This window comes from Desarmillaria tabescens (assembly GCF_030435595.1).
Source record: "Desarmillaria tabescens strain CCBAS 213 chromosome Unknown EV420scaffold_53, whole genome shotgun sequence".
Classification (NCBI taxonomy): domain Eukaryota; kingdom Fungi; phylum Basidiomycota; class Agaricomycetes; order Agaricales; family Physalacriaceae; genus Desarmillaria; species Desarmillaria tabescens.
The window spans coordinates 264767-286512 of record NW_026848352.1 but is presented as its reverse complement, the minus strand read 5'-3'; the positions used below and the strand labels follow the sequence as shown (position 1 = coordinate 286512).

Sequence of the window (21746 nt, the reverse complement as noted above, 5' to 3'; positions counted from 1 at the left end):
TGCATTAACCTCCGCACTCTGTCTAATCCTAATCTATGTAGTTCAAATGCTCCGCGGCCTTTACAAGATTAGGTTAGTCTCAGAACCTGCGATTAGTGGAGTGACAACTCACTTTGGTTTACAAGAGAACAGGTGTCGGATCCGACACCTGTATTGCGAGAGACCCGGTAAGCAACTGTAAAGCAGATCCTTGTAGCAGCGGTTACACGCCGGTCCCTGATTCTTTCCTTTAACTCCGTTTCCTTCCGAGATGCAGATTCACGCACATGCGACCCTCTGTGTATGATGTGACATCAATGTATGAGACTGCGAACTTCCCAGGGGGCTAGCTAGTTTTTAAGGGCGGTGGCTGCTCAAGCTAAGATTCCACGCAGTATGCTCTCGTTCACTCATGTGCAAAGATTTACCCGAAGCATTTGATGGAAAAATATAATCGATTACACTCCCCACGGGTATCGGAGAACAATCTGGGATGAAACGTAGATGCTTCCACTACATCGGCCGTCAAAACAACCCGAGCATTCACAACGGCGTCTTAGATCACAAACCGCCTGCCAATATACACAGCTTGAGCATGCACCCATCCTGCATACACAGAGTAACACTTTTCCAACCACCGCCACTGTTAAGGATTAGGGTTATTTGAGCTAATACACGAGGTAACGAGTACTCGAGTAAAACCCAAGTTGTGAGCGAGGATGTCCGTAAGCCGAGTTCCAACCACCAAGAGGGATCCGTAAGGGTGCTAACAAGCGCTAGGCGTAGTCGGGAAGCAGTTGATTGGCAAGCGCTAGGCGTAACCAATCAAGGTTGCTTAATTCACACAGTTAAGTGGACGTTCGACGGTGGGTAAAATTAGCATGAGATTCTAATACAAGGATAAGTACAATATTTATATACTACTAGTAGGGATTGAGTCATAATTATTCTAGCAGTCACAAGAAGAAGAGAGAAAGTAAGAGAAAATAAGAGAAAATACCAGTAAGCCGAGGTCAAGGCCGAGAAGGCCGAAAGTAGGCATGTGTTGACTCATGTACAGACCGGAAAAGACATGAAATCCATGACAGGCACACACATTTAGAGCTCGAAAACACATCAACGGGATATTCAGAATAGTACAGTGGATTGAAGTGCAATGGGTACCGAGCGAAATCAAGATCTGGCTCATCAAGCGGGTAATCACCAGCGTCAATGACACAGGTAATGCGACAAGGTTTAATGCACTTATTCGTCGTGATCAGAGAATTTTTGGACCTCAAACGTCGTGCGCAAGACCAAATGCACAACTTCTTGGCATAACCGTTGAATAACAAAACACCCTCCTTCGAAGTGTAGTTGCCGCATCCCCAAGTTGTTCGCAGCACCGATTCCCCTGCAAAGGGATAGGCGAAACCCTGATGAAACAAACGTAGTCGGGTTGAATTTGCCCGGAATTGAGAAGGCAGGGAGGAGTGTCGACCGGACCACCAATCAATCGGTCACTCTCCTTCCTGGATGCAGGGTGCTTGGTAGAAGAATGTTTATTTCATGTATTGTGGACAAGAACCTACAGGTGGCAGAGAAAGTCGCGTAACCGATCTAATAAAGTCCCGCGCATCTCGGCGCGAAGCACCGCCCTAACCAGCTCCTGCAGATACAAAACATACAAAAGGGCGACCACGAAAGCCACAGCTATCAGCCTTCTAAATCTCGACAGCGTTGTTGGCTAACATACCAGCATTGAATGACTACAATCCCAAACGTTAATTACTTGGACATCGAGGATAAACGTGACTATACCTCAGATGCAACGCCACACCAATGTTCGACAATTCAAAAGTTAACTTTCATCTCCGCATGGCACTGACGTCATCATGAATGTCGCGTCTAAGCGAGTCTGTCATTCCAAGGTTGGATGCTGGCCAGGAATGCAAACACTACACGCTAGATGCTGTCTGTTGTAATGTTGGTGCGACGGCGTGCAAGTACATGGAAAACCATAGGGAAGTGGGAAGTGAAGCTTAGTTGGTCACGGCTTTTCGAACATCAGTAACCCGCAGTCGCAGCATACTGAAGACGACACAGACAAAGAAAGTAAGAAGCATGCTGCAGTCAGGAATGACAAAGTTGTGGTCAAGACCTGCTAAAAAGTCAAAAAACGCTGACCAAGGGAAACAATGTCGAGAGACACTTACATCCACGCTCCGTTGCTCAAATCGAAAGCTCTGTCTTCGTCATACGCGGACGCCCCAGCGGCAGGAAGAAAGGTAAGGCAGTCGATGGGTTCATTTTAACGCTCTGCAGCGTCATCCCTTTCCCAGCAGCACACTTTGCCAACTATGTGCTAAAATCCTCACGGGCAGGGTCCTGGAGACCTAGCACTACCATCCCTTCGCCGTGAATACACAGCCCAGCCAGAGCGTGTAGAAGGACCGGTTGCTTGGAGCAAGCAATTGGATGTGCCAGACATAAGAAGCTTGCTGTGACAGATACCTGTCAACACATTGAACAGGATAGCTAGCTTGTTACTGCCCGCGTTGGGTAATTGCAAGTCGAGAGATGAGATAAGGAATGAGCACAAGAGAGATGAGTTGAACGGCAAGTGGGGGTTGTCGCTCAACAGGAAGGGGGAAACACAGCAATGAACGACTTGTTCCACGACGACCTTGCTCTCTAATCCGGAATACCTTTCCTGCTGGGACGAACGGCTTAGTCATGGAGAAGAACAGCGAGGCACCATCATGACGGTCTAGCCAAATCATTGTAATGTGTTGCGCTCGGTGCCGGGATTGGGAAAGGAAACTTGGCCGTGACTCCCGCATTCGACGTTCCCAGCGCGCAGTGTCGACTCGTGCTCTTCAGCTTCCGCTTCAGTACCTATGACGAAAAAACCTAGGGATGCGAACGACAAGAGCCAAATGTAACTTGAGCAGATGTTCAATGGCGGCGAGGATGGTAACGTGGGTCGAGGATGTGACTTCAGGCTTGGGCTTCGTCCCTATGTTCGGCATACAGTACCAGCGAGGGATTCGAACGTTGGCGCCCGGTACTTGACAGAGAAAAGGGAAGCACCGTATCCCTGTTAAAAAATTCAGTGAACGCTAACAAGGGGAACCATGTCGAGACACACACTTAAATCGAGCCATAGTCGTCTTCGTATGTCGATTACTCCCGCTCTCCTAAATCGAAGCCATGGCTGCATGCAATCTGTCGAGTATAAAAGGCGATGCTGCTACGCCGTGTAAGTCTGCTACAGTTGTCGGCACCATACAGGACCTGCCAAAAAGTCAACAAACGCCGACCCAAGAAAAAAACGTCGAGGGACACTTACATCCACACTTTCCCGATCCATTTCGCTCGAAACAAGAGCCGATTGATCCACTCTGCAGCATCGTCCCTTTGTCAGCCGCACAGTGAGGATATCCTCGTCAGCTATGTACTAAAATCCATGAGAGCGGGGCAGGATTGAGGTGTTGGAACGGCACACAAAGGAAGAACGTCCGGATATCTCTGGATAGAGGATGAACATGCGGGAGGGAGGATAACGCGGGTATTGAGTGCAATTATGACGAGGGTACCCAACTTGTGTCATGGGATCCGAACAATGAGCAGATGTTCAGTAGCAGCGAGATGACATGCGAGATGGGAACGGGGCCATCATCTGAATTGACGACTCAAGACAAAGAGATACGAAATGAGTGGATGCCAGAGATCATTGCTCGCGCAAGACTTTGGCATAGCGAAACGAGAAGGAGACAGGGAGGGGAGCAACAAGCAAGGTTGTCGTTCGACAGGAAAAGGGGAATGGTAAGGGCAAAACGAACTATAGCTGATGTCTTCACCACTGGCGCCATCGACGTAGCATCTGCGGCGATCCAGATTCTTCCCTCTAGTCCTGCCGAGTCGACAATGGTGTTTTTGGCTGGAACACCAAGCATTAGTGGATACTGGCCAAATCGATTTCTGGCACCTGGCTCATTCATGGGTTACGCTTTGAACATCTAGACTGGAACGATTGCAACACTCGACGCTCCCAGTGACGATTCGAACGTCAGCGCCCGGAGGGACGATGGCTTTGTTCCGTACCCGGAACCTGTCAAAGCATCAATAAATGCCGAAGAATGGATACCTACAAGACGCATACCAGAACCTGACATGCGCTCCGCACCTATTTTGATTTGAGAAGACTGTACGCCGGATTCGCCTGCATCCACCCCGTGCACCAACACCCTCTCGTGAGTCGTGCGCCCAATTCCCCGATTGCGTCAATTGGGGGGGTAGCACAGCACGCCCCTCCGAGTCGTCTCATCCGTGTGGGGGATCGAGGCCTGGTTATGAGGAGGACGTCTAGCTCGGGGTATGGGATACAAATTATACGGAAGGGACGTTAGGATGCGACTTTAGCTTCATCATACTCGAACGTCGGCACAACGCTTGTTGCGGCCGTGTATCCCCTCCCAACCCATTCTGCTGCTTCTCCGTTTCCGCCGCCTCAGGTCCCATCGAGCAAGCTCTGCATTCCTTGTGTCAGCAGCCACATCCCAAGTAGATCCGCATCGTTGGGAATGCATAGTCTAGTTACATCCCCAGCGATGGAAGGTGGGAAAGACTTGAGCGTCGCGTCGGGATGTGGTCCGCGAGGCGAATGTTGCCGAGGACTTGTTATGGGATGTAAGCTACAGGAACTTGATGGGACGTCGTATAGAGTTCAGTGAGGGTATGAACGTCCAGTGAAGTAGCGCGGTCGTCAATACCCTGCTAAACAGTCAGTTAACGCCAACGAGGGAAACAATGTCAAGAGACGCACGTGTAATCGCTTTCATATATCGATTATCCCCGCTCTCCTGAATCGAATCCATCGCCATATGCGCTCTGTCGAGGAGAAGAGGGCTGGTTGGTTCATGTTAACGGGCACTGTTGTTCATAGCAGCGCCTCCCTCTTGTCAGCAGCACATTACGCGTATTATCCTGGAATCCATGGGCTGAGGTCCGTGAGCTCGTGATACCTGAGATGTCGAGCGTTGTATCTTGACGCGTGTTGTCTGTCCTGGGAGCAAAAAAACGGAATCAGTATCTCTATGACTTCAGACGCGTGCTTGGCTACGTTAGCAACGTAGGTATAGACTTGCGCATAACGCTCAAGGAAATGATACGCGTGGCTCGTGGTGGTGGTGGACGAAAAGAATAAAGCGTTGATGATGTTTGTTTGTGCCCTCTAGATTCCGGATCATCCTTTCTCCGACTCTTTGCCCTGCCTCTCAATCACCAGAAGGGTCACCAATCGCTCACACTCATTCCTGGCTGGTTGTTAGAAGACTGTCGATTTCATGGCAGACAACATACAATCATTCGGCAGAGAAAGACGCGTAGCTGATAGGAATCTCCTCGTTGCACCGGCAGGTCCACACCGGGAGACGCATATACCACCACATGTTGTACGCTCTGTCATCAAGCCAGCCTACAACTCATACAACCCCTCTCTCCTCTCTGCGCGCTCTACCCTCGGCCATCCAATCCATTCCTTCACCGTCTCCTTCCACCCTCCTTCCACCCTAACCACGACACCCGACCTCAACACGCGCGCCCAAGCCTGCCTCACAGCCTCGTCCTCCACCACAGACTTGCCATTCACAATGATCACCACCTCCTCCAACCTCACGCCCGTATCGAGCATCCTCCTCGTCCAATCCAGCACAGACACCGCCGTTTCCACCTTGTCCACCTTGTCCTTGCTGCACACCAGAGCTCTCCGAACCTCGTATCGGTCCGTATACGCAAGAGGGACAAATACAGTCAGGAAACGCAGGTGACTGATATCCGGTATGGGTGTGATATCTCGAGGACCATCAGACTAGTCAGACACGCAGAAACAACAAGACTCACGATCAAGATTCCGATGACTCCCCCTCCAATCCAACAACATCGCCCTCTCCAACCTCTTCGCCCGCCCAAACAGTTCATGCACACCCGGCATCCAACTCCCCACCTCCGACGTAACAGGCCACACCACATCCCTCAATCTTTCCAACGAAATAACCCCCTCCCTCCCAAAGAGGTACCTCATCCACCCCGCCCGCAAACTCCCAGTCCCCTACTCTCAGCGTCTCCAACTCCCTACACAGCCCTCCCTGTACACCACACTCCTCTCCCCTCCCAACAGAAATGCACATTCACCACCAACGCTCTCAACCGCGGCACACACCCAAAAAACCTCCCCATCTCCCCCAGACCCCCCAAAGCACACCCCATCCAACGTCACCCCCGTCAACCTCCCCAACACCCCCTCCCAAGATCTCATCCTCCCTTTATCCAACCACATCCCCCCCGAAACCTCACCCTCCGCAGGGATACAAACAGCGGCAGCACCCTCGGTAAATCCCCCATCCACTCATCCGTCCGCATCCCCTTACCCCCAGGCAACCCCCTCTCATAAACCGTCAGACCCTCCACAAGCCCAGCCCTATCCCCAAAACACCGTAGGAACACCCCACACCGACTCTCCTCCCCCGGCGCCCTCGGAGGATAAAACACCACATCCCGAAACATATAATGCCGACACCTTGGTAAAAACCCGCTACACACCAGCGCGCACGCCCCGAGCGCTCCAAAGTCATCCGCGAGGTGGTCGATGATCAAGTCGTACAGCTCGGGGTAGAGAGGCGGCATACAAGAGGAAGGGTGAGCAGGGCATGGCACACGTATACGTATATGAGTGTTCGACCGCAATTATGTGTGAGGGACGGGAACAAAGCGGTGTCTCGATCGTTACCGGTTACCTAGCCCTCCTATAGATTGTCGTTCAATTAACCGGGTGCAATCGGTCTTCTGCTCCTCAGCGAAAAACAAGGCATCGTTATCCTATTCGGCTCCAGCACACAACCATAACGTAGCACGCAGCGGCATACCTGTCCAACAAGCGTTGGTGTCACATACACCCGAACAAAGTCAGCATTGAATGTTGCGTACCATGCCTACTAACAAAAAATCTTCACGCAGATGCCCGTGAAAGTAAAGAGGAAAGAAATGTCGGCATTTGCCGAGTGCATAAACTTCGGGAATTTCTCGTCAACTTTAACATCTTCGTACCCGGTACTCTCGCTTAGATAATTCTCACGTTAGGTGCAATCGTTTTCTGATACTAACCATCTGTTTATAAATATCATATTAGGCACCCACTCGAGTATTGCACCCATACCATGCATCTGCGCCGGTCAATATATCATCGCGTACGCAACATTTATCCTTAAGCTCTGACACCTCGGCAGGTACTGCGCTTGCACGTATATTCGTTCCTTGATTTATCCGTGGAACAAGCGCCAATGATACGAGCCGAATTGAGGAGCAGCCAAGCGAGCGCATCCCCATCCATCCCCCACTGAGAAACACCACGACAATAACCAACGCCAGGATCACGAAATTACTTCTCGATCCCACCCTTCCTCTGCTTCAACCTCGTCCTTCGCTTGCCTGTAAACATGTCGACTTCGCACCCAAGCAACGAGCCGAATAACCTGTACCAACTACACAGAAGGACGGTATCCATTTCGAACTGAAGAGGAGCACAAACATCCGCTTACCACCCCCTCTCTCCCCTCCTCTCCTTAATGAACAGTGATCCATAGGAGGGACACCCGTCATTGGGTTGAGAGTAGTACGCATCACGATCTCCGTAGCAACGATCGACACCTTAGCTCCCGCCATTACGCTCAAACACTCACATACTCGCCTCCTCCTCCAATCTCCAAAACCTCCCGCCATCCGTCGTTCCAGGAGGTACTGGCATCCTAACCGACAACACCTGATTCGGGGAGAAAAAAAAAAGGGGGGGGGGCGCCTTCGCTCGTCTGGTGTTTCCGTCACCCCGAGAATGAGAGGACATACAACACCTATACCTATTGATTTATCCTTCCAAGTCCAAACTAGTTTTACTTTGACAATCAGTGCTGCGAAAAAAAACCACCCTCGCCGGTATTCTTCATTTAGGGATAACCGGTTACAGGGAAATGAGCATACAGGGGAGATCCTCGTCATATCTCCCCCTTCTGCCTACGTGCATATCCATAATCCACGCTCACCCCCCCGGAACTACAGCGATCACCCCCATCCCCCATCTCCTTCTGCGCCACTACCATCATTCAAGTAGGGTCAGTAAACGATCAAGACACTTTGTCTGTGCCCAAGTCCCACTACCTCAAAAAACCCTCCCGCTAACGAATCCTATATTCGAGCGTCGTCTGCTACAAAGGAGAGAATTAACCGGAAGTCCGAGTTCTCAGTACAGAAATGCAGAATGGCATGCCTTACCCCTAACTGACAAGCCCTCGTATTCGGGGCGTTCATTCGCACGCTTGAGGAATGGGTGACGACTCTCGACTTCAGGGTGATCTGTGTAGATAACCGGAACGCATTGAGGTGGATGCGATATCCGATATCAAAAGTGCGATCATCTGGCGTTTCCTCATCACGATTCACGGTGCGAGGTGCGCAACATCAATCGATATACTTTAATCCGACAATTAGCACTAGAAGTAGGCAACCGCGTGCGAGGTTTTCCAAGTACAAAAACACCAGGAAGAGTGATCGTCCAGAGATCGTTTCAGACCGTACATCCTCCTCCCTCCGCCTCTTGCTCAAAAAAGGACATTCTCGCGTTACCCCTCCTTCTGCTCAAGTCACAATCGGCACCGGAATGCGTGGGAGGGAGGTTCAAGCGACCGTTACATGACTGCTGGGGGGTAGGATGACTGATCACCCCCAAAAGAAGGAGGTCGGGTCAAGGCCTCTTTGTTAGCGATCGAGACCAAGCCCTGACTTCAAGTACGCTTTGCTCCCGCCCTTCCCAATCTACCTTAGTGATGGACATGTCTATATTGATTGCCCAGGAAGCTAAACGACCGCCGATTAAATATGCAGGAGAGATCGTCGTCATGTCTGCCTCGTTTCAGACATCCCACCTCGCCCACAGTATCCCATCCTTCGTCTCCCATGTTTCCTATCTTCGTTAGTGTGGGTGGTACCACTGGGTCGGGTTTCGGGAATCCCTTCAGGGCCCAGTGCGCAACATTCATTCTTCAAGCTCGTTTATCTCTGACATTTCGGCAGGTACTGCGCTTGGACGTATATTCGTTCCTTGATTTATCCATGAGCACAAGCACCAATGATACGAGCTGAATTGAGGAGGAACAAGACCCGCATCTAAATCAAGCGGGCCCGAAACCCTCTTCTTTCCATACCTCCTTACCATCCGCTTCACCAACAACTAAGGATCACAACACCCGGTTATGCCTTCTGCCTCTTTGCAGTGTGTCAACACGATTCACACGCCGCCTTCCCTCCACTTTGATTCACCTTCCCCTGCACCACCGCGGTTTACCAGTGGAACATGTACCAGGATATGTGTCCATCTCGCATCCAAATGACATCAAATTTTGCGAGCCGTATGGGAAACCAAGGAGCAGAAGCACCGATTACACCCCCTCTCATGAACGGCCGTCATTCGAGAAGATGGTACTACGCGTCAGGATCTCCCTGGTAACGATCGGGACCCTAAACGCGCGCTTTGCTCCCGAAGGAGTGCACATCGTCCTTCAGGGAGAGGAAAATTCTCATTCCCGTCACACAACATCTATCTCAAAGGATGTTCCCCGTCTCCGAAGCTGCTCTGACAGTAGAAGTTACTCTCGTTACAACCACGTCAGGATCGAGAGAATCAAGATCAAACTTTCGTTGACATCCCACCCCTCTACCCCTCCTCCTTCATCTCATCACACAACAACCCCGAGTCCCTAAACGTCGCGCCAGAACAGACAGACTCCCCTGCTCGCAAGCGAACTGGCTCTCGGGAGGTAGCGACACTGCAACGGGTTTGATATCGTTGGAGAACCTGAGACGGAGAAAGCGACATTCTCCGATTAGCGACATCGCGTCTCCTCCTCTGCCTCCGGCGTTGGTGTGAAAGAAAACCCTCCTCGACGTGTTGAGGTCCTCTTCCTCTGTGTTGTACTTGGAGGACTCATTCAAGTGACGCGAACCGACTCATGATCAGCGGGAGCAGGAGGTTTTTAGCTACCGTTAAGGACGACCGGTTACACTCTATCAAGGTCTCGTTGGTAACAATCGAGACCAAATCTTGCCAAGGACACTTTACTCCCGTCCTTCATCGGGCTTCCCAATCTGCCTCAGCGTTGAACGCGTCCTGTGGGAGGTCTGACCATTGCCGAGTACGAAATCGCCTCTAGGCAGTGCATGATTCACCTTCTGTATACTCATCGACATCCTGTATCCCAATCACCTCACCTGCCATCCTCCGTGGGATACACACAATCACCTATAGAGAGGGACATAACCTGCCCACCTGAGACGTCTGCAAGTTCCCAGACCAGATATAACCGAGCCCAGGGAATCGAGACGCGCTGGAAGGGAGATTTGCTATAACCGTTCTGGGTTGGCCACATGCTGATGAAATAATTATTTATATTCACTCTGGAGTGATATATCGCCACGTTGACTCGTGGAAAGTAAGTAGATGATAAAGCGCACGACCGCGTCTCTTCGCCATGTCTCCTGCGTGACATGCGCTCTCTAGGTTACCTGACAATCGGCACTTGCACTATTCTCGCTGTCTTTCTTTCGAAATAGACATACGATATCCACCTTCCTTTTACGCGTCACCGAGTACGCGATCATCAGTCGTTGTTATACTCTTAATCAATCACTTTCATCCATCCACTTGCACTCGTGCGGTCCGTGGTTCTTTCTTCCACAAGTACCGATTTCCTTGATAGGAACAAACTGGTACCTGACCTCCCGGTCAAACGCTCTACTCCATGTTCGTATTCTTCATCACATCCGCTCCTATTTAAGGTTGGTCAGCACTAGTTGTTGATTTCTCAGCGCCGAGCTCGTCATCACACAAGTTCTCCTCGTCTTTCGCATTAGCCTGAGATCCAACCGGCGTTTCATCTTGCACTTTGTTCGGATGTTTTCTTTCTTGTATAACCGGTGAATCGTTTCAGGCGGCTCCATGAGTACTTATACTTAGACGTCATGGAATCATCCATATTGCACACGACGGTGTAAAGATAGTCTTTTCTGATTAAAACATGCATATGATTGTAAGAACGTCGGGTATGACGGTCGCCTACTTCATCGGAACACCCAAAGAAAGAGTTAAGGTCTGGATCTATCAATGTGCCCGCGACAATCCTCGTGCTATTGTCGCTCGTTCTCCTTACAAGGTTGATACTTCGCACTTTCCGCTATCTCTCCAGGACCGGGAATAATTGCGAGCTGCTGACTCTTATATCCGTACCAAGGTGATTAAGCTGAAGAGTCTAGGTGAGTGCTCCAAGGTACGTTCATCAGAACCTGTAAAGATACCCTCTCTGCCTATTGGCCCGTCTAATCAAAATCTGATAATCACAGGAACGTCGGAGTATTTCTCGGCACCTTTAATACAACTCTTGTAAGTCTCCTCAGAGAACAAAAGGACATGAGTGCTTCCCATTCATTCGCAGAACGCGCCAGGTACGGTCACCTAGCTTTGTTCCATAAAGAATAGCACGAGGCTCTCAGGTCCATGTGGGGCAAGTTCCTTAGGTACGATCCACTGGCAGCAAAATTAGACTTTCTTCTCAGGCTATTCCAAGTACTTTTCTGTTTGGTCTGCCTGGTCCAACGCGACCTGAACTCCACAGTGTAATGATGGCACCACAGGTAATATAATGCAATGTCGTCAGAATTGATTCTTGGAAGTCGGGGAAGCGTAGAGTACTCCTCGACAACCGTTCAGGGGTAATATTCGAGTCGTGTGCCTCCTACCCTGGCAGGGGGAGCGCATTCCCAGGGATAGTATGACTTTTTTTCGAAAGAATCGGCAGCTTTCACTTTCTATCGAACGTCGAAAAATCGATGTAGGCCTTCGACCGACCGATCTCTTTTTCCCACCGCCTACTCCGTGTGTAGAAGTTGGCGCCATATAAAGAGGAATTAATTGTTGGGAGTTAATTCAGATCGTGCGTAGCTTTTCCATGGCCGGTACAAAAACAAGGTACACGCGTAATAATAGCTTGATGGCTTACAGCTGATTTACTCACTCAACGGAGAGAAGTTGGTGGATAGGCCGTTTCCTCGTTAAGAGACCACGACGCTAATCCAGACGAGCCGACCGGTACAATCAATTTATGAATACTTACACAGCGGCTGGGTCGAGTATACACACGCAGAACAAAAATCAAATTAGAAGACGGAGTTAATGATCATAAATGGACGTCTACGTAGTCTGCATATCGCGATATACCTAAATGACCATACTTTAATGCAATTCAACCTTCCAAACGAGAATCGATACCTCAGACTTGATTATGGTTACTGCCATCATAGACACGCTGAACGAACTCAATAATCATCGGGTTCACAATTCCTGGGAACTCATAGAACGGCGCATGCCCGCCTCCCGGAATCCGTCGATAGTCTAAATTATCACCAAAGTGTTTCTTCATAAAAGCCTCGTGCTTCTCCAGTTCCATCAACATGTCCCCCGTAGCCTGGACACAGAGAATCGGCAACTCCTTCGACACAGAGAGCAAAGCCGTCTCATCTTGCGTGCGCGAGATCGAGAACGTTCTTGCCGCAGTGTTCTTCACATCTCAATCAGCATCCGGATAAAACCGTTGCATAGACAGAAACTCGCCATACTTGCCGCACTACCTACCCAAGCGCACTTCTCCTCGAAGCAAACCTTCTCTAAATATCCCGGAGAAAAAAAGGCGCTGATGAGCTCTTGGAGTGCAGTCTGAAAACCGGGTAGGTCCAGAGAAGATAGGGGAGGCATAATCTTGGTAGAGTAAGGTGTGAGGATCTCCGGAAACATTGAGCGCCATGGTATCGCGTTGAACATAATCAGTCCTGCCACGGGAAGCGGGGTGGTACCGAACCTAGACAGGATGTCGGGCACGATGATACCGCCAAGGGACCTAGGTTCGAAATTTTTAAGGTACCCAGGCAAGGTGAAAAATTAAAGTATACATACCAGCCCACGACAACCGGTTTCGTGACTCCAAAAGCGGCGCATACAGCATGAAAGTCTTCTGCATGTCTAGCGGAGGCATAAGCATCCTCTGATTCTGGCTGGTCACTACGACCGTGTCCACGAGTCTATTCAAAGGAATCAGATTGTTTCAAAGAGCGAGGCTTTGAGCTGACTTCGTATTTGATCCGGAAGTTTTGAAGATAAAATCTGCATACACCGAGAAAAGATAGTCATACCATGTACAGACTATCCAGCAACCGCCTATCATCAAACTGGCGAACCCAGTTCAGGCTCGAAGTGAGGAATCCATGAACGAACACGACAGGCGGTTTGCCTGGGGTGCCGGCAGCATCAGCCCAGATACGCGTGCCGTCTGGAGAAGTGATGAATTGACCAGACATTGTATGTCGAGAGATGAGCTTGGAGGAAGTCAGGTTTTAAGTCGCCAACATGCCCGATGTTCTACGAACATGGTCTCGTAATGCTTACCAGAGAACGACCTTGAGTGCGAGGTCTGGAAAAACGGAATCAGTTGAACGGACATAGTTTGTTCTAATTATTACGAAGTCCAACTGCGAGAGTCAAGAATTGAGCACGACGGAGGTTGTAACTGGTCCAATGGGAGTTCGTATTCCGCGCAGTGTCTGGTTCCAATAAAAATAACGCACTAAACTTGGGTTCAATGAATGCGATGCAATGGAAAGAAGCCGGAGAAAGTACACCCTCATATGTCATCGTTATGTTAAAGAGCGCTGAATCTGTTATAGGGATTACAGTAACTCGTAATCTTTGCCCGTGGAACGCGAGGCCTGGGAGATCGAGAAAGCAGAATACTTACCTCATCAGTTGAATGTGCGCGTTTCTGTTTTAATAACAATGAGGTTCGTTAGAGTTACCCATGGTAAGAAATGCCAACGAAGGGGAAGCCGAAGCCGGATTTATGCCGCACCGCAAAGTCTGAGGTTCAATGAAGGCGGTGTGCTTCGGAGGGGGGGAGGAACATACAGGCTCATAGATAATCCTCGTAGTAATAACCATCAAGCACGTGAAATGACCGTTCCTATGATACAGCAAGGTAAGAGAACTAATGATAGTATCAAGTGTAGAAACTCAGTTACAAGCTTGTTGAATTAGTTAAAGCGTTCTCCGCTCGTAGGATCTTGTAGGATGATCCCGTATGGCATAATAACCAAATGACAATTACGACTACCGCGAGTTGGGTGAGTGTTAAGTTAGATTCTGACACTGGTAAGAATATTTAGATTGACATCCTAACTTACAGAGAAAGCAGCTTACGAAGGAGAGATATCTACTCCTTATCGATAACGCACGAATTATGGCAACATTACATCCGTCGAAGTCAGCCTAGATTCAGATAAACCTGAAGGAGCATTCGGACTATCGGCCGTAAAGGACGTAGATCCGACAATGCCTCGAGGACAGATGTTACCGTACTCGTTTGGCGTGGGGTACCTCTTCGTTAGGCGTTTACTGGGTTATCTCCTTCGATCGAGACCCAGTAAGTAGTCTCCATATTATCGTCTTCAACCTTCCTGATCAGTCTGTGGCGTGGTGATTGAGTTTAATACGAGACGGTTACCTGGGTCATACCTCCCTTATTAGCAGGTGGTAATCGATCCCATCGTGTGGGTCCCTTGGTGAGCCTGAAGCACGATGTGAGGCACCTAGAACAAACGCATTGCACATCCCGAAGCTAGGAACAATTTCGGAAGGATCATCTTATACTGTTTGTTGATATGTCAGAGATAGGGAAGGGTTCACGATATTTTTGTAACGTTAAGCCCTAGAGTAGTTCGCGGCGGCAGGCGATGGTACGACTTCATCCCCAAATAGGCCATGGAGATAACACCCATGGGAAATAAGGGGGTAGATTTAAGATGCAAAGAAGAGGAGTAAATCATCTGCAAGATATCTTTCATTCAGCCTCCATTTCTAGGGTGATTTCTCGAGACTTCCGGAACATAAATGAATGAGACTATGAAGAAGCTCACCTTGCATATGATTCATGCTGCATGTATCATAAGATTCGTAACGAATGCGAAACTGCCAAGGAAGTCATTCAAAACATCTTTCGACGCTCGTCTAAGTGTTGTGACGCGGAGTATGATCAGTCCTAGAATATTTGGAGTTCTGTACACGTTCAACTTCGTGAGGAGCGGTGCAGAGTGGATGAATACCCTAACCCTGATGAGAGGGCCGGGATTAACATGATTTGCCGTGGGTTAGTAAGGGCCTGTAAGGGCTAACTGCTCAAGATATAGTTTGGGCTACAACCCCGAAAGATCCGAGTGGGACTAGAATCAAAATCAGGCCCTGGAGGAACTCGCTCGAAATAAATAAAGCGAACCTTGATGGTGGCATTGTAAAGTGGGCTAGGGTCGGGAACAGCGGCAGATAAGATAACAGTAGACGGCTGAGCGATGTGTTCGCAGGTTGCCGTACATTGTCATCAACATTGTTTATGCTAATGCTAACGACTGGGACTCCCGAGTCATCATCATAGCGTACCGCGGACTTATATTACGGTGATCCGTCCCAATTATCTGGAAGTAAGGGTAACGTAGTCAGCATGACCCGGAACGCGTCAAAATACGTAAAAGCTTCTCCAAATTCTCAAGCTCTACTATCGCTGGCGAGATGACTTCATATGACTCGAGTTACGATTGGGGTCGCACAGGAGGATTACGCTAGAAGCACGTACATACCAGACGTCGCCACAAATCCGTAAACTGCGGCGATCAGCAATAAATGGTGAGCTATAACAAAGATGGTACGGAAATCCTAAACATAAATTCCTTTGCCTCATGCAGCGAATCAACGAACGTACCATGTCATGCCCCCGCCGTTCTCCGCGCAAACCAGAAGGCAGGAAAGGGTGCAAACGGGGTCATGTGAGTGACGGTCTATTCAACAGTGCCTGATACGACCCGGTGGTCCGTAATGCCGTAAACGGCGAATTTGGGTCTCCTTAAAGGCGCACTTACCGCCATCGCGGCGTCGCTCTTCGAACGCCCCGCCGAAGAAGAGACTTCTAGGCGTGAAGAACAATGGCACTAACAAACCATAAGCTCGGGTCATTGTTGGTGTTGGTGTTGAGCGGACATCTGGGTGCGGGATTGTAACAATACTACAAACGCGTTGCTGAAAATGGCATGTTCAAAGAGTTGAAGCATAGAGAAGCTTAAGCCGCTTACTATCCGCAGGGAGGGAGAATGGGGATGTGCTCGATGACGCCACGTTCCCATAAATTCGAATGCTGATAGCTATTTTTGAATGTTAGTGCACTGTCGAGTCATGTGTATTATGGGACGTTCGACTAGGGACACAGACGCACAGGCTCCGAGGAACGGAAACGTTAGATGGGGTTGGATTGAATGTATAGCGCGAACCAACCTATTCACCTCTAAACATTATTGTGGCGAGGGAAAAGGCGTTGATGGTGGCATGGCGCAGTCTAGACTCAATACGCGTCATACATTAATGCTCCCGAGCGACGTTACATGGTGGTTCGACCGGCGCAAGACATACTCGTCTCCGTATGCGAGCAGATGAGTCTGGTGTTCAGCTGAATGTATTTCTTCATCAATTTGACACGCGATCATCGGAAGAAGAGCAACTCACAAAGACACCGCTATTACTTTTGATTGCAGGAGTACAATCCATAACCTCGGAGCCTTGACGACCAAGAAGATCATTGGGGCACCAAATTCCAGGAATAAGAGGTGATACAGTGCAGTGTGAAAATTATGAGGCGGGTGTCAATCAAAATTTACCATATGATTAAGATAACATATGCTCACCTTAGCCAGCTGGCTTCCAAAGACAGAACGCGTTCTGAGTCATTCTGTAGATACGTGGGAGGAAACAAACGGAGACGCGTGTTATGACATTCCGAGTGATCACCCTGACTCCACCGGGTGATCTCACCCAATATGGCATGTCGGAACAATGCATCTTCCATTCCAGCATGGGACTCGATGGCTTTGGTTAAAGACTCCGCGTCTGCACCAAAATATCATCCGGAAGCGTTGAAGGGAGGTTACGGATTAGGATTTCCCCAAATTTTGTTTCGAGGATATTATTTCACGGGAGGATGGTTCCTGCAGAAGCACAGAGGTCACACATCAGAACAGTTGTTAAAATAGACAAAAGAATGTGTGTTACCGCTATATTGGTGAGTTTTGACCATCGGGAGTAACACGATCGGAAGGCGGTAGCGAGCAGGCGACCATTCTAACCCTCGTTTTCTTAGGATAACTGAGCATTCAATCCTAATGCTCGACCACTGCCAATTTGGACAAGAATAATGTGATTCTTCCTGAGGAAGATAATATGTACCGTTCGCATAATTTCTCACACACCGACCGAGTCAGATTGCTTGTGCTAGTCAAATTATGAGCAGGTCGAAGTGAGTTGCCTGAAATATTGCAGATGAATCAATTGAAGAACCGTTATCATGAATATGCCTGCCGGAAGGAATAGACACCTACTATTGCGTTCCAGTGAGAAAGAAAGCCCTCCCCTCATTATGGCCAATAAATTTTCTCAATTCTTGGTGGTGCCTTATCAGAGGTCCAACTTGAGTCCAGGTAAATTCGCTGATCACCCTTTACACACACCAAGAGCAAATATGTATTAGTACATCGTCCGCCTAGAGAGGAAATTGCTACCTAGTTACATCATCTCGACGTGGGCTGTTGGAATTATGGCATTTGCAGAACGTATCAAATGTGAGCCAGGGTGATGGTTTCGATGACTGCGATTGACGCGTCAACTACTGAACAAAGGCTTCATACGACACCCCCATCATTTTACCTATGCATTTTTCAAAGCTTTCTACTATGATATCACTATGACAAACATGCGAGCACTTTCGTCCATTGTCCGCTCATTGAGGATAAGTTAACGATTATCTTGGTTAGAGCTTGGCACCTCCTGGATATTTTCCTGAATCCCATTGGGGGAGGTTTACGGCTATAACGCTTTGCTGAATAAGTTCTGCAATCAGAAGCGCATCACTGAACGGGAGGGCAAAACTAGGGCTGTTCATCAAGTCAATTGAGTTGAAAAAGACTTCCAATACAAATTGTTCGAAATGGGACGCGTGATAACGCGCCATTGGACCGCTATCGAGGAACACAGTGGACGTTTGGTGAACGTTGCTGAAGGTCGCGACAGTGGCTGTGTCAGGATTTGTCATCGGCCGCCAAGAGCCGACTGCCAGCTGTATCTTGACCGTGCCCGCCATCCAACGACGCACAACGTCCGCAGGTTACCTCTCCATGTGTTAGACATATGCCACCATTATAAATGTTCTCCAGGTATGAAATAAAGCTCTGTAAATGCATATGGGGCACGACTTCCTGTTCGGTACTCACAACTAGGACCTAGGTCGACAATGGCTGAAGCGTCAGCCCAGCTGTTTAGTGTGCGCACGTGCACCGCTTGAAGGTATTGGGGAAAAACATGATCTTGGGGTAGACCGTGGTGCGTAATCTAATCCTCTGCAGACTTCATTTTCTAACGTTCGAGGACCAGATTCTAAATGGGTTGGCAAGAGCTACGCGGTCACTCTATGACATGACTACATTCATTATGCGCAAACGGTGCTGAACGACACTTTACAGTGTTAGTGTGAAGGTTCAACAGTGTGTGCGACCTAGTCTCTCTGCGGATATCAGTTTAATTCTGAGGGAAAGTAAGCTCCTTCCCTGATATATCTTTCTTCAGAGACTGGAGCTGATGGTCAGATTTTTTACGTCGCTTCGTACAGCTGTGAGGCCTCAGTGCTTCAACCACCATCAATGTGGCTTGGTATATTGATATGTGCATGGTATTCCACAATACCCCTCGTCCTTTGGCCGCTGATTTCTGTTTTTTAGGTATGGTTTACAGTCATTCGGATTCGCTTTCGGGGGCTTTAGCTTGTTCATGTAGAGTCTGGACTCAAAGAGCTTGGTCCTTCCAATCACGCTCGCTGCCAATTGTTGGATGACAATGGATATCGACGATACAAATACTACCGAGGATAGGTATAATTTCGCCGTTCGTTCTTTACCTGCGACTAAGGCTGACATGTAAAAAGAAGCTCTTCGAACATGTAGAAATGTCATTACCGTCTTGTTTTCCCACTCATACTCCTGGGTTAGTTCACACATGGATGTTTATTCGACCTATATCTTAACGCTGACGACTTCATTCGTAGCTTCAGTCTTATTACCAAAGAAAGAGGTTCATGTATTCTTGGTCCCTGCGAATTGGTTCGCTACCACTTCGAAGACATGCCTCCATCGTTCATTTCTATGCAGAAGAAGTGATGGCCGCCATCGTCTGTCGACGTTAAAACACCCTTCGACGCAAGTCTATCAAGTCAAGCATTGTCTCCGTGGCGCATGCCAGTTCCTGGATCAACTGCTTTCAACAGCCCGACTCTCAGTAAGCGTCTCTTCTCTTCTTTCATTTGTATGTTCTATTGTTGACCGACAACTATAGCAGCGCCCTTCCCTGTCAGGGAAGTGCGAAGCCGATCAAGATCGAACCTCAAGTTTTCCCTTCCAAGAATTAAGCGCTTTGATGGACCCATATATGTATACAACGGGTCAAGGCAAAAGTAACACGTCTTCTTGATCGATCGAATCCACGGCGTTTGAGCACGAAATTATTCAAGTTCGGATCTTCTGACTAGTGACTTAGTTGCTCTACAGTAAGTCCTTGTCTCCTTCCGCGATATGCAGTGACCGAGTAATCTTGTGTTTGGAAGATGTTCATCGAGGTCGTCGATCCGCTACACCCATTTTATCATTACTACCCTACTTTCGTTTTCACAGGGGGCGTTGACCCCCCGAATGCTCTCTCTTGCTCGGCGACTGATGATATTCTCCGAAAGGGAGCTCCTCCTGGATATTCACTCTACCTTGACCTGCACGGTGCGCTTTCAATGTCACAACGCCAGGGTTCCCGCACCAGTGGTGCTTCGGGAGGGAAGTTTTAGATGCATTCAAGGCGCTTTCAATAGGTGTTGATTATCGTGGACATACCCCACTTCGGGGCTGTATGAGTGCTTTTGGCCTTTTTCAGGTGTACACTTGATGGCATTCGTTGCTGCAGCAATGTTCTCATAACAATTTTGCGACATAGCCGTTTTGTCGCTATGGTCCGAGCGGTAGGTTGCCTAGTATTATGCTATGACCGCGGTGTTGTTATCTCCCACGAAGCGGGTGCCTGTTCCTTGTGGACCTACAAGTCAACTTATGACGTGGTGGGCGCTAATTGCCAAGGTACACTTATCTTTTGCCTGAGAGCCTACGTCTTATCTTATTGTCTTTTTACAGATAAGAATATCTCCACCAATTCTGTCAATGTCTAACCATCATTTAATGTTTTGCGTAGTTAGCCTGGTCTCGACCTTTTCCGTCAACATGTCCTGTCACTTTGCAGCGATCTTGATCAAGTTGACACGCATTCATCAATTATGGCTTGACAATCAGATGTATGGAACATTGGGCGGTCGTAGATCCCTGCACCTAATCGTCCATAGTACTGCTTTGTGTGTACTTTTTTTTGCTCTTTTCCTCGCCTGCTGACTTGTGCTGCTGCACAGCCACATACGGTGGTTTTTGGTGGTTAGCCTAGTGCACGGCATCGTGGAATGCTACCTACTATATCTGTAGTTCTCGCCAGGAAGGAAATATCTACGAAATCGCCTCCATAAGATGTCCTTTTCTTTTCTGTGAACTTCGCGTGTGCCCGTGATCCTCCAATTGGTTCACATTGTGAGTTCGTCTTCGGCTGAACACCCGAGGGCGATCTTCATGGCCGAAGCATCCTCTGTCGGCGAACAACTGCAGGGTAAAGAAATATTTTCTTCAAATTTTATGCGACAAGTAGGATGATCAGAAAGAGGGAAAGGGAATGCTTGGTTTCTGATATCTTGTGTTTGAGTTCGGAACCGAGCGTTGGTATCATGATTCGCGAAGTGCGTGGGGACCGAATTAATCCCGGAAAGCAGCGCACGCATAATTGTACAGGTTGGATGGGTGCTCGGGTATCATGGTATAGGTTTGGGTACATGTGCACTTGTGCGATGACTGATATCGTAATTTGGAACTCCCTAGATTTGTCTTGTTCGTACTGATTTGTTTCCGAGAATGTTGCGCGAGTGGCGTGGGATGTATACAAAGACGCCGTCTGCTCCCAGATAAGATGCCAAGTGGATCTGTAGGATGATCAGAAATTGAATAGACGGCCCTGAGACGCCGTTGGTATAGGTAGCGCAGTATTACTTGGGGGTTAAAATGTATGGCACATCCATTTCTTCATAGCTGTTCAACGTGACTTTTTGGAGATCCTTTTGGGGCTGCCAAAGTGAGCTGAACTCAGAGTATGTTATCGAAACTTGGATAATAGTGTTTCTGAGCAACATTGTTGAAGTATCTAAGACACAAATCTTGATTCCCCTTTGTAGCAGGCAAGTGGACGCAGATTCAGCCTATAGTGGATCTCTAGAACAATCAGAAGAAGCTTTGTTCTCAGAACCAGACTACCCTGATATCCGTGGGAATGCTTGAACCCGTCCCTTTGGCGATGAGAATAACAAATGCTAAGTACATGGGAAAGGAGAACAGCCCATCAGATATTCCTTCGAGTAGTGACAGAGATCAATCATCGACTCTGAGAGATAATTAGCGAGCCGAGTTTGAGCCCAAGATCAGAACAC

General features: G+C 48.7%; 4 protein-coding genes across 4 annotated transcripts; 1 reads left to right on the top strand and 3 right to left on the bottom strand.

Moving 5' to 3' along the window:
* Window positions 1-5257: 5257 nt before the first annotated feature.
* On the bottom strand, window positions 5258-7068 carry EV420DRAFT_1574174 (uncharacterized protein). The gene is made up of 5 exons (XM_060474407.1): window positions 6946-7068; window positions 6311-6884; window positions 6061-6129; window positions 5863-6038; window positions 5258-5814 (listed from the first exon to the last, which is right to left on the bottom strand). The coding sequence occupies exons 2-5, from the start codon at window positions 6643-6645 to the stop codon at window positions 5438-5440; spliced, it is 957 nt and encodes a 318-aa protein (XP_060325217.1). The 5' UTR covers window positions 6646-6884; window positions 6946-7068; the 3' UTR covers window positions 5258-5437.
* A 154-nt stretch (window positions 7069-7222) lies between these two features.
* Window positions 7223-9047, bottom strand: EV420DRAFT_1751785 (uncharacterized protein; the record flags this gene model as incomplete). The annotated part of the gene is made up of 7 exons (XM_060480381.1): window positions 7223-7354; window positions 7401-7490; window positions 7698-7763; window positions 8055-8104; window positions 8284-8364; window positions 8587-8704; window positions 8934-9047. The coding sequence occupies 7 exons, from the start codon at window positions 9045-9047 to the stop codon at window positions 7223-7225; spliced, it is 651 nt and encodes a 216-aa protein (XP_060325216.1).
* Window positions 9048-12143: 3096 nt separating this feature from the next.
* On the bottom strand, window positions 12144-13407 carry EV420DRAFT_1722033 (alpha/beta-hydrolase; the record flags this gene model as incomplete). Its single annotated transcript, XM_060479777.1, has 4 exons — window positions 12144-12625; window positions 12667-12953; window positions 13010-13134; window positions 13246-13407. Coding segments are annotated over 4 exons (870 nt in total), but the record flags the coding sequence as incomplete, so codon positions are not given.
* Window positions 13408-20118: 6711 nt separating this feature from the next.
* On the top strand, window positions 20119-20748 carry EV420DRAFT_996168 (uncharacterized protein). The gene is made up of 3 exons (XM_060484285.1): window positions 20119-20307; window positions 20362-20576; window positions 20631-20748. The coding sequence occupies exons 1-3, from the start codon at window positions 20215-20217 to the stop codon at window positions 20698-20700; spliced, it is 378 nt and encodes a 125-aa protein (XP_060325214.1). The 5' UTR covers window positions 20119-20214; the 3' UTR covers window positions 20701-20748.
* Window positions 20749-21746: the final 998 nt, after the last annotated feature.

Bases quoted from the DNA above. Each gene is read 5' to 3' on its own strand.
- EV420DRAFT_996168 (XM_060484285.1), top strand. From the start codon at position 20,215: ATGACCGCGGTGTTGTTATCTCCCACGAAGCGGGTGCCTGTTCCTTGT. The intron at 20,308-20,361 runs GTACACTTATCT...GTCTTTTTACAG, and splicing joins GGTGGGCGCTAATTGCCAAG to ATAAGAATATCTCCACCAAT. The intron at 20,577-20,630 runs GTGTGTACTTTT...GCTGCTGCACAG, and splicing joins ATCGTCCATAGTACTGCTTT to CCACATACGGTGGTTTTTGG.
- EV420DRAFT_1574174 (XM_060474407.1), bottom strand. From the start codon at position 6,645: ATGCCGCCTCTCTACCCCGAGCTGTACGACTTGATCATCGACCACCTC. The intron at 6,130-6,310 runs GTTTCGGGGGGG...TTCTGTTGGGAG, and splicing joins GTATCCCTGCGGAGGGTGAG to GGGAGAGGAGTGTGGTGTAC. The intron at 5,815-5,862 runs GTGAGTCTTGTT...ATGGTCCTCGAG, and splicing joins GAGTCATCGGAATCTTGATC to ATATCACACCCATACCGGAT.